At 52.9% G+C, this 12,500-nt stretch overlaps 1 protein-coding gene across 1 annotated transcript in view; it reads right to left on the bottom strand.

The window, feature by feature from the left end:
• LOC311355821 (ATP-binding cassette sub-family C member 3-like) overlaps positions 1-12,500 on the bottom strand; it is a 45,564-nt gene that overhangs the window by 11,599 nt on the left and 21,465 nt on the right. Inside the window, exons 7-16 of the mRNA XM_084475650.1 lie at positions 11,498-11,993; positions 11,187-11,441; positions 10,827-11,007; positions 10,137-10,245; positions 8,808-8,967; positions 8,122-8,329; positions 5,577-5,887; positions 4,774-4,789; positions 3,816-4,129; positions 693-892 (exon numbers count right to left, since the gene is read on the bottom strand). Coding sequence (XP_084331776.1) covers positions 693-892; positions 3,816-4,129; positions 4,774-4,789; positions 5,577-5,887; positions 8,122-8,329; positions 8,808-8,967; positions 10,137-10,245; positions 10,827-11,007; positions 11,187-11,441; positions 11,498-11,993 — 2,250 coding nt within the window. The remainder of the gene's footprint in view (positions 1-692; positions 893-3,815; positions 4,130-4,773; positions 4,790-5,576; positions 5,888-8,121; positions 8,330-8,807; positions 8,968-10,136; positions 10,246-10,826; positions 11,008-11,186; positions 11,442-11,497; positions 11,994-12,500) is intronic.

Genomic DNA, 12,500 nt, shown 5'->3' with positions numbered 1-12,500 from the left:
GTGTGTGTGTGTGTGTGTGTGTGTGTGTGTGTGTGTGTGTGTGTGTGTGTGTGTGTGTGTGGTAGGAGGTGTGTGTGGTAGGCCTGTGCTGCCGCCTTGTTGCTGTGTGCCGGAGTCATCCTGTCTTAAGACTTGGCTTTAAGGGCACGACTTTTGAGAGTGAGTGAGTGAGTGAGTGAGTGAGTGAGTGAGTGAGTGAGTGAGTGAGATGGGTTGTTCAGCTCAACAGGTGAAAGGGGAATGCTGCTACCGCAACCCACACTAGTTTGAAGCTTCAGGGAAAATACTAAAGAGATAGATTTAAAGATAGATATATGAATGTATAAATCTATCTAGAGGTATAGGTAAATGGCTAAATATCTCTATCTATTTTTAATTAAGACACATGTATGGACAACTGTCTAAAATGGGTAACTGTCTCAATATCTCTATTTCTAAATAAAACCCATGTATATATATATATATATATAGTGTATATAATTCCTCCTACGGAGGATTAATAAAGTTGTATTGTATATATTATAGACATATATATTTATCTATATTTTATCTATATCTATATCTGATCTCTCACCTGTTGGCCCGGGGTCGTAGCTCTTCTGGCTGTGGTCCGACCCATGTACAGATACACATTGTGTATAGATCTATATTATGTATAGCTCTATGTTATAGATCTGTATCTGATCTCTCACCTGTTGGCCACGATGCCGGGGTAGTAGCTCTTCTGGTTGTCGTCCACGCGCGTGTCGCTCATGCGGACGAAGGCGCTGTCCTTGCCGTAGGCGCGGATGACGCTGGCGCCCGTGATGGTCTCCGAGAAGTGGGAGTAGATGGGCGAGCGACTGACGGACTCCAGGCGCTTCAGCTGGCGTGACGTGGCCACGTAGAACCTCTAGAGGGCGCCGGCGGCGGCGAGGAGGAGGAGGAGGAGGAGGAGGAGGAGGAGGAGGAGGAGGAGGAGGGGGCATTGGTGTGATGGGACGAGAGGCGGGGACAGACACAGCGTTATGGCAGACTGTAACGTGGGTATGGCGGTACGCTTTGAATTGGATTGAGACTGAAATGTTGATGCTTGATTACACACACACGCACGCACGCACGCACACACACACACGCACGCACGCACACACATAGACAGCTACACATTGAGACAAACAGAGAGACGCACACACATGCAAACAGGCACACATGCAAACGTGCGCACATGCATAGCAGCGAGGCCAATGTTGAAACAAACACCTGGAGCCTCGTCGGACGCCGTAGTAACGCTGCCATCAAACAACACCAGAGCTGTGTTCCAAATCGTTCCCTACTCACTCACTCACTGTTCCCTATATAGTGTTTATGATATAGTGAACTATATAGGGAACGAACAAACCAGAATTCGGACACTACGCTGAACATTTCTAAACGTCATTTGCGTCAGTAAATGCGCCCGCATTGCATTGTGGTACACGGGAGTAACATGTATGTTCACTCAATGTTCACTAAAATTTTGGGTATTATATTGTCCACTGAATGAATGAAATTAACCACTGAGAATTGGAACACCACTACAAAATGGCGAGCACCCTTTATAGTGCACTGTATCTGTGATAGGGAACGATTTGGAACACAGCTCAGGTGTGGTTTGGAGATCGTCACTACTGGGAGATGGAGAGATATGATAGTCATCGTATCATAGCCTGATCATACTCAGGGGATGATCTCAGTGTGGTACCAGATACTTAGACCATTCTCAGGGGTATCATTTTGAATGTGTGGGAGTCAATATCACAACACATAAAGCAGCAGCTATAGTGTGCATCAATACATTCAGTGCTTGCATTGCCTTGTAATCCATCGCGAGATGAAGGAGAACGCCTCAGGTGTTTTTTTAAAACATATAAACCAATCAAAACCCTTCTAATCCCGTGATTATGACACCGCCATTTGGTCGTCGAGTGTGGAAGAGCTGTTGGGCCATTAATGTAAGAAATACTAAATAACAGTGTGCAGCAATATGGAGTTGGTCTAAATATGTCCCGCTCAGCAGCTCTCCCAGCCTGCGTCCTGTTGCAGTGTTTCAACAGACGCTGTAGGGCTGCATGATTAATACCAACTATTATTTTAGCCTCTGAAATGAGCCAATTGTGAAGGTTGCAATAATATAATATAAAAAAAAAAAATATATATATATATATATATAAACAAATAAATCTAAATTTATACTCCCATAATATGAAGCAACATACTTTTAATTTCTTTATGATAATTGTTTTTTTATACACAGTAAGACCCAAAGAATAATAATTTAACTGAATATCGGGCAAAACAAATCATTATTAGCATTATTATAATTAGTATAATTGTAATCGTCATAATGGTGCAGCCCGACCATAATCATACAAAACACAACAGAACGCAGGAGCCGCGCACAACCACGGCCTGGCCCGCCATCGCACAACACAGGGGAGGGAGACACCGCAGTGTGTCCTCAGGCTCAGGGGCCCGGGCTGAGGGGCCCCGGGCGCAGCAGGGGGCCCCCTGCTGGGGTCACAGGAGACAGGGGAAGGAGGAGGACGCTATGCATGCAAACAAAGCTCGAGGGGAAAGGAGGGAGGGAGAGAGAGGGAGAGAGATGAGATCAGAGCGTGTCATTGGTTGAGGCTGATGGCGTGTGTTGTTAGTGGGATCTGGCGCCCAGGTGTGTTAGATAAAGGACGGCTCGCGGGAACGCACACACACACACACACACACACACACAAAAGGTGTTAAAATTGGTCACACACACAGAATCCAGAGAGGTTTTGCACCTGTACTGTTACGGCTTGGGGGGGGGGGGGGGGGCGGGCGGGCGAGCTGTTGGTTATTTATCATGCAAACTACGCCACCTTGAGGCCGGAGGGAGAACTGGTGTTTGTGCTTTTCTGCTGTTCTGTGAGGAGGCTCTGGACGCGTTGAGTGACCCCGGAGCCCGACCCCTGTTCTCAGCTTGGGGTCTTCATCGCCCACCGTTTAACACCAGATGTGTTTGATCCCCAGATGTTGAACATCCGCTCAGGTTTGACTTGCAAATTGTGTTCCAGACCCCCCAAAAAATACCAAACATCGGCCAGGCTCCCAAACAATCCAACCAGGGCGAGTGAACGTCTAGCAGAACGTCTACCGTCGATAGGCTCGACCGACACTAGCGACCACCGCTGGACGGCTGTTCCCTTGACGACCACCACACGGAAACCAGGGAGGGGGGAGAATCTTTCGTCTGTCTCAAAGTATTTATCAATGTACCTGTGTGTATTAAATAGTGTGTATTTTTGGGGTAGGAGCCCTCACGGGAACAACCGTCGGCCGCTGAGGTGCCGAGGTACAGGCCGCTAAATACTGGTCCCCCCACTACCACCATCCGTCGCCACGGCAACCGGAAGTCGTCGCCGACGGCAACACTAAACCCCGCTACATCCGTGGCGGCGGTGCCAACTTGTGCTAACGTCGTCGCGCAAACATCGGATCTAACCACGCACACGCACACACACACACACACACACACACACACACACACACACACACACACAACGCACACACACTCTTGAATTTCCCCTTAGGGGGGGGGGGGGGGGATCAATAAAAGTATCTATCATCAATCTCAAAGGCGACAGCACAAAGCGACAGCAGAACCAGAACGACCAGACGACTACCGACAGCCATCCACAGAACTCCCAGACGACATGCGGACGGAGCCAGAGAGAGTGTGAGGGCGGACAGGTGGGTGGGTGGGGGGGTGGAGGTGTGGTGGGTGGGGGGGGGGGGGTGGGGGAGGTGGTCTCCTTGTTTACCTGGACCCACCAATAGAAGAGCAGCAGGGGCGCCACCCCGACCAAGAACATGGGCGTGAGCGCGGAGCACACCAGCAGCACGTTGAGCGTGTACCAGAAGGTGCGCATCCATATGTCTATGTTGTCGGGGATGTGCGTGTCTACGGTGTCCACGTCCTTGCTGAAGCGGTTGAGGACGCGGCCGGCCGGCGTGCGCTCGAAGAAGCCCTGGGGCGCCCGCAGCACGCGCCGCAGCATGCCCTCGTGGGTCAGCCGGGCCGCACGCAGCATGCAGTACGACTTACCCAGCAGGCAGTTCACCAGCAACAACACACCTGCAGGGAGGAGGAGGAGGAGCAGGAGGAGGAGGAGGAGGAGGAGGAGGAGGAGCAGGAGGAGGAGGAGGAGGAGGAGAGGAGGAGGAGGGGGAGGAGAGGAGGAGGACGAGGAGGAGGAGCAGGAGGAGGAGGAGGAGCAGGAGGAGGAGGAGGAGGACGAGGAGGATGAGCGGGGGAGAGGAGGTGAAGGAGGATGTGGAGGACGAGTAGGAGGAGGAGGAGGGTGAGCAGAAGGGTGTGGAGGGTGAGGAGGAAGAGGGTGAGGAGGAAGAGGAGGAGGAGGAGGTGAAATGGGGGAGTGTGAGGAGGAGTGAGGAAGGTGATGGTGAGGAGGAGGAGGAGGTGAAATGGGGGAGTGTGAGGAGGAGTGAGGAAGGTGATGGTGAGGAAAAGGGTGAGGAGGAGGAGGAGGGGGTGATGAGGCGGAGGAGAAGGTGGTAAGTTGATGGGAGTGTGAGGAAGAGGATTGAGGAGGAGGAGGAGTGAGGAGGAGGAGAGGAGTAGGAGTGAGGAGGAGGAGAAGGGTGGTTAGGGGTTAAAGGTTTGCTTTAAGGAGAACACCCTGCTTATGCAAGCAGAAAAGCACAGGTTTGATCAGCCGCTGAATCCACATGCATGCCCAGGTCAGGCCCAGAGCGCACCTCCACTGCTCTGACACTAGAGGGGAGCAGAGCGACTCTGAGGAGGCGTCCTACACTCACTACCACCGACACCTGCCCATGTCTCCACAGATCCCTGGGCAAGGACGAGACGCAGGCATCTGGCTGTGATCCAGAAGTCAATAAATCAACAACAACATCGCCGACAAGACCCTAACCTGTTCCACCATCGCACCCCGCTGGGCTACCGAGTCTCCTGGCCAATGAGAACGAGTCGTTTGCAGCCCTGACTCCCCGAAGGAGTGGAATCCACGCGGATCATCCACATCCGTGCGGAGAAGCTGGAGAGCCCTGGCCCCTCAACACACTGCGCTGAGAGATGTGTGTGAGGGAAGTGCGTGTGAGTGCGAGTGTGTGTGTGTGTGTGTGTGTGTGTGTGTCGAGAGGGGTCGGCGAGGGAGTGGGGGCGGGGGCGGGGGCGGGGACGAGGGAGGAGTCCTTGAGGTAAGGGAGGGAGGTTCACCGGAGGCACCAGAGACAGAGACAGCCAAGGAGGGATGCTCACATTCAACGGGTGAACGGAAGAAGACAGAGAGAGGAAGTGGGCGCGGGGCTGACGAGCATTCCGGCCATTCCAGGAAGCGGAATCAGGGAAAATCCCGGGGATGACAGATACATAACGCACACACAGACACACACACTCACACACACACACCGGCATGCACACAGACACACACTAATCCGAGCAGCAGTGCCCGGACGCTCCCCCCTGCCCCTGGTGGGAGGCGGGGGGGGGGGGGGATGGGGGGATGGGGGGACGGGGGGGGGGCAGGGGGTGGGGGTACCTGGACGAAGACGTAAACGCAAGCCAGAGGCACGATGACCACGGCAAAGATGGGCGTGCTGGCAATGATGACGATCATGGTGGACAGGGAGGAGAAGACGGTGCCCAGGAACATGAGCACGGTGGCGGGCAGCACCTCGTCGATGATGTAAATGTCCTTGGAGAAGCGGTTGATCAAGCGGCCGAGCGGCGTGGTGTCAAAGAACGACTGCGGCGTGTGAAACTTGTTGCTCAGCAGGCTATAGTGCAGCTTCTTGGCCGCGCCGATGTTGCCCACGGCGAGGGTGAAGGAGGAGACCATGACAAGGAGACCTGAGGGGACAGGGGGGAGGAGGAGGAGGAGTTTGGGGGACAAGCCGGGACAAGGGCGGACGGGAGGGGGCCGTTTCGGGGCCGTGAGGTCGCCGCTTGTGGCGTTGTCGCGTTTCTGCACGCGCATATAATAAACAAGAGATGGAACAGCGGGTTTCCTGCTCGTCCGTCAGGAACGTCCCTCAGGGTCCAGCGGGCTTCCGACTGACGGATGCACAACGGTGACTGCATCCCAGTGGACGCACCTCGAATCGGTTAGTTAGCAGCGCTCCTCCTGACTCGATCAGAAGGGTTAACGGACAGAACAATGATAACGCATGTGGAGCACGTCCATAGTAAGGGTTCTGTGCTACGCCTGTATCTGCTGTTCTCACGGCCTGTGCCTGTTCTATACAGAAGCTGTTTCCTCTGTTAAAGTGGAAACAGCCATTGCGGTGCTGCGCCGCCAGGCTCCGGGCTCCATGTGGGGGTGACCACATGGAGCACGGACAGGCGGCCTTGTATGAGCCGGTGGCGTCGTGGTGCACAACAAGACGATGTGCTTCCGAAGGCTTGCAACCTTCCGTTGAGGAAGGGGTTTGCGTTGCAGCCCCTGCAGCTCCAAAACACATGTGAAAGGCATGCAGGAAACCAGACGCAGAAAACTCTGGAGCTGCGTGGTAAACGATAACCAGTACTGGTTTTTACGTAAAACGACTAAGGTCAACAAGGTCAACTCTGTGCTCAACTCTGTATGTTGACGGTGTTACTAGAGGCCGGTTGTTGCCGGTAGACAACAACAAAATATAAAGTCATAAGGAGTAGAGGAGTAGAGTCTCCAACCAGAGTCTCCAACCAGAGTCTCCAGCCAGAGTCTCCAACTAGAGTCTCCAGAGCCTCCAACCAGAGTCTCCAACCAGAGTCTCCAACCAGAGTCTCCAACCAGAGTCTCCAACCAGAGTCTCCAACTAGAGTCTCCAGAGCCTCCAACCAGAGCCTCCAACCAGAGTCTCCAACTAGAGTGTCCAACCAGAGTCTCCAACCAGAGTCTCCAACCAGAGTCTCCAACCAGAGCCTCCAACCAGAGTCTCCAACCAGAGTCTCCAGAGTCTCCAACCAGAGCCTCCAATCAGAGTCTCCAACCAGAGTCTCCAACCAGAGTGTCCAACCAGAGTCTCCAACCAGAGTCTCTAACCAGAGTCTCCAACCAGAGTCTCCAGAGTCTCCAACCAGAGCCTCCAACCAGAGTCTCCAACCAGAGTCTCCAACCAGAGTCTCCAACCAGAGTCTCCAGCCAGAGTCTCCAACTAGAGTGTCCAACCAGAGTCTCCAACCAGAGCCTCCAACCAGAGTCTCCAACTAGAGTGTCCAACCAGAGTCTCCAACCAGAGTCTCCAACGAGAGTCTCCAGCCAGAGTCTCCAACCAGAGTCTCCAGCCAGAGTCTGCAACCAGAGTCTCCAACCAGAGTCTCCAACCAGTCTCCAGAGTCTCCAACCAGAGCCTCCAACCAGAGTCTCCAACCAGAGTCTCCAACCAGAGTCTCCAACCAGAGTCTCCAACCAGAGTGTCCAACCAGAGTCTCCAACCAGAGTCTCCAACCAGAGTCTCCAACCAGAGTGTCCAACCAGAGTCTCCAACCAGAGCCTCCAATCAGAGTCTCCAACCAGAGTCTCCAACCAGAGTCTCCAGAGTCTCCAACCAGTGTCCAACCAGAGTCTCCAACCAGAGTCTCCAACCAGAGCCTCCAACCAGAGTCTCCAACCAGAGTCTCCAACCAGAGTCTCCAGAGTCTCCAACCAGAGCCTCCAACCAGAGTCTCCAACCAGAGTCTCCAACCAGAGTCTCCAACCAGAGTCTCCAACCAGAGTCTCCAGCCAGAGTCTCCAACCAGAGCCTCCAACCAGAGTTTCCAACCAGAGTCTCCAACCAGAGTCTCCAGAGTCTCCAACCAGAGCCTCCAACCAGAGTCTCCAACCAGAGTCTCCAACCAGAGTGTCCAACCAGAGTCTCCAACCAGAGTCTCCAACCAGAGTGTCCAACCAGAGTCTCCAACCAGAGTCTCCAACCAGAGCCTCCAACCAGAGTCTCCAACCAGAGTCTCCAGAGTCTCCAACCAGAGTCTCCAACCAGAGTCTCCAACCAGAGTCTCCAACCAGAGTCTCCAACCAGAGTCTCCAACCAGAGTCTCCAACTAGAGTCTCCAACCAGAGTCTCCAGCGAGACTCCCCAGCCAGAGCCTCCGGTGAGTCTCACCTTGCGCCATGCCCAGCGAGGCGTACACCCCCAGCCTCATGTTGACTTCGTCCGTGGTCTGGTTGGCGTGGTCGTCCTTGGTCCAGTCGCTGAGCCAGACGTTGGCGCCGATGGCAGCGGCGTTCTGGCAGCCGTAGAGCAGGCAGATGACGACGGACAGCACCAGGCCCACCGCCTTGGCGTAGTCCACAAACACCTTCATCTTCACCTACAGGGGGCCGCGACCACGGCGGGAATGAAGAGGATTGTGTTGGTTGTATTATATAAGGATAACTTGTTGATGGATGGATGGATGGATGGATAGATAGGAACTTTATTAATCCCTCTGGAAAGTTCCCTCAGGAAATTGCACTTCCAGCAGCAGCAAACACCAAGTTACAAAGAGAATAAGAGCAGAAAAAAAGTATTTTTAAAAAAGTATGCAAAAGTACAAAATGCAAAAGAAAAGGGAAATAATATACATGAAAGAAATACTACACAACCAAGTATTTACATAAGGGCGTGCGTAGTGACGGAGTGACACAAGAACGCAGGTCGAGGCGTTGGTATCCATTTTAACGTTTTAACTGCTTCACTAGCACCAGGACGATGCTACAAGTGACACTGAACAAGGGCCGTGCAGCGCCCCCTAGGGCATGGGAATGACAATGCCCTAGGGGGGCGCGGCACGTCCGGTGAGGCCGTACCCTGCCGGTCTCAGAGGTCTCCGCGTGGATGAGTTTCTCCGCGCCGGGGGTCGGTCGCTGCTTCTTCTCAGGCGGGGGCTCCCCGGACTTCCGCTGCGAGGGGAAGTGTCTCCGGCGCGTCTTGGAGTTGTCCGAGTCCCCGGAGATGATGCTGATCTGCCTGGGTTGGAGGATAGCGGGTTAGAAAGCTACATTACGGGCCCCCCCCCCCCCCGATGGCAGAGGGCGTACCATTGACCATTGTACCATTGAGTCCCGGGTTCGATTCCTGCCCTTGGTCGTTTGCTGCACGTCCTCCCCCCCCCCGCCCTCTCTCTCTCTCTCAGACCTTCCTGTCTAACTCAGTGTGTCGTCTAGAGTGGAACTCCAGAGCCACATCCAGAAAGCTGTAGGGTCCGGCAACGAGTAATGAAAACGGCCCAACTCGAGGGGCGGAACCAAGCATGCATTTGAAAATATCACTGCACGCAAGTGGATAACACTACGACCAATCAGAAGAATACCAGGGGTGACGTATCCAGACCAGCGGATCTAACCAAACAGCAATGCTTTTGGCCCCGCCTATATCAGATACACCGATGTGATTGGTTAATGTTCTGGGTTTGGGCAATCGGGGAGTGAGCATATTGCTCGTTCCCAGAGTGACTCACTGAGCAAATTCAAATTGTGCTCTCGCAAGAACTCTGGATTTCCAGGGTATGTGTCGTCATGAATTAAGCATGAAAATGCTAAAATAATTCTTTAAAAATATAAAAAAGGCCACATTAGGGCCGTGAGCTGATTTAAGACAGTAAGGAGGAGGGTTGACCCATCGGCCGCATTCCAATATAATCCCCCTCCGCTCGCTTCCCCCGTCTCCCTGCATCCCTCCTGGACCGGTTCACCTCCGTGTTTACTCGGGAGATGTTTGCGTGGTACGACTCAAAGGACAGACTTCCTCTCGCACCCCTCAGGCCTCAACGCAGCTGCTCCCAACATAAACCCGCTTTCTGGGGATTCCCGGTCATAAACAGACCGGTGATAAACAGACCGGGAATAAACAGCCATGTCTTTAAGGGGCTGCAGGCAAGACTTGAGTGGCCATCATTTGAGTGTAATTTGATGCCATAGCAATCGTCCACTATTGAGGGAGTGAAAGGAGCGGTGGAGACTACACTACACGCCTGCTTCTGTATGACAGCTTTTACATTTTAGACTCCTGGCTCCTTAAGGCTTTTTAACTCATTTGGTATAAAGTTGAACAAATGATGATGATGGCTGGATGAAGTATGCAAGACCACCTCCCCACCGCGGGGGGGGGTTGGGGCGGGGGCAGTGAGGGAGGGGTACCTGATGAACTGTCTCTTGGTCTCGTTCACCACCGGCTCATTGTCCGCCATGTCTGTGTGGTTGCTAAGGGCGTCGTCGGGGAACAGCTCCTCGTCCTCAATCAGGTCCTCTGTGGGAGAGGAAGTTTGATTATCACGGTACGCAATGTTTGCACTGCAGCGACACTGGAGTCAAACGGACTGCAGTTATACCTCGCTTTTCTAAACAGTGGCCTCTCAAAGCTCTGTACGACATCGCCTGACGTTCACCCATTCATACACACATTCACACACACACACACACGACGGCGGAGTCAGCCACGAAGGGCGACAGCCAGCGGGTCAGAAGCAGTCAGGGGGAGGGGGCGTCTCGCTCAGGGACACCTCCACACTCTAGGAGCTAGGAGGAGCCGAAAGGGGATCGAACCAGCGACCTTCCGGTGACCGGCCGACCCCGCTCTACCTCCTGGGCCACATGCCGCCCGAGTTAATAAATGCTCAGGCGGATATATACCACAAGTGCATCAGACACACCCCGACAAAACGACGGCAGTCAGATACAAGAGGGGGAAACAACCACACATATAAATAAGAAGGAGCAGGACTGAGGAGGAGTAGACAGAGGAGCAGGACGGAGGAGGAGTAGACAGAGGAGCAGGACGGAGGAGGAGGAGAGAGGAGCAGGACGGAGGAGGAGGAGGAGGAGGTGTACCGGTGGCCTCCTCCTCGACCACGTCCTCCATGGCGTAGTTCCTGAGGAACTCGGCGAAGGCCCCGTTCTGGTCCAGCAGCTCCTGGTAGGACCCCATCTCCGACACGCGGCCCTCCACCATCACCAGGATGTTGTCCACCTGCGGCAGGAAGCTGACGCCGTGCGTCACCAGGAGGCGGGTCTTCAGGGAGGCAGAACAAGAACAAGGAGAGGGTTATGAAGGGGCGAGTCTCGAGTCTCTGAGCTCCACACTCTGTTCCAGACATCAGAGGAGGACGCGAGTGTGTCTCTGATAAGATACCTCGATGCTTCAATTTGACAACGCTCTGTCGGTGCCAGCAGCACTTTGAGCTCTAGTACCAACACCACTTTGAGCTCTACTACCAACACCACTTTGAGCTCCAGTACCAACACCACTTTGAGCTCTAGTACCAACACCACTTTGAGCTCTAGCACCAACACCACGTTGAGCTCTAGTGCCAACAACACTTTGAGCTCTAGTACCAACACCACTTTGAGCTCTAATACCAACACCACGTTGGGCTCTAGCACCAACAGCACTTTGGGCTCTAGTTCCAACACCACTTTGAGCTCTAGTACCAACACCACTTTGAGCTCTAGTACCAACACCACTTTGAGCTCTAGTACCACACCACTTTAAGCTCTAGTACCAACAGCACTTTGGGCTCTAGTTCCAACACCACTTTGAGCTCTAGTACCAACACCACTTTGAGCTCCAGTACCAACACCACTTTGATATCCAGTACCAACACCACTTTGATATCCAGTACCAACACCACTTTGATATCCAGTACCAACACCACTTTGATATCCAGTACCAACACCACTTTGAGCTCTAGTACCAACACCACTTTGGGCTCTAGTATCAACACCACTTTGATACCCAGCACCAACACCACTTTGAGCTCCAGTACCAACACCACTTTGAGCTCTACTACCAACACCACTTTGAGCTCTAGTACCAGCACCACTTTGATATCCAGTACCAACACCACTTTGAGCTCTAGTACCAACACCACGTTGAGCTCTAGTACCAACACCACGTTGAGCTCTAGCACCAACAGCACTTTGGGCTCTAGTACCAACACCACTTTGAGCTCTAGTACCAACACCACTTTGAGCTCTAGTACTACACCACTTTGGGCTCTAGTACCAGCACCACTTTGAGCTCTAGTACCACACCACTTTGAGCTCCAGTACCAACACCACTTTGAGCTCCAGTACCAACACCACTTTGAGCTCCAGTACCAACACCACTTTGAGCTCTACTACCAACACCACTTTGAGCTCTAGTACCAACACCACTTTGATATCCAGTACCAACACACTTTGATATCCAGTACCAACACCACTTTAAGGTCCATTCTTCGGGTTAATTTCTGTCTAGTACAATTACTTTTCACGAAACCCTTTCTTTTTTTAAAGCTGGTCCTGCAGTACTCGTACAGTTTGCAGTGGCTGTAATATAGATGTGTTGATGTTGGATTGCTTTTTTTGTCTATATAAAGTCATCTGCCAAATTACTTAATGGTTTAACCCCAGGTGGGGCTGTCACCTCATCGGTAGGTATTTTTACGCCCGTCAAATCTTGTAAAATCCTCTCCTTCAGAGGTAGAACCCAGAGCTCCCTGTTCTGGGATATATAGTCTCCTG

The sequence above is a fragment of the Micromesistius poutassou genome, assembly GCF_964030765.1.
Source record: "Micromesistius poutassou genome assembly, chromosome: 11".
NCBI lineage: Eukaryota > Metazoa > Chordata > Actinopteri > Gadiformes > Gadidae > Micromesistius > Micromesistius poutassou.
The sequence above is the reverse complement of the archived record's forward strand: the minus strand, read 5'-3'. Positions and strand labels throughout refer to the sequence as shown.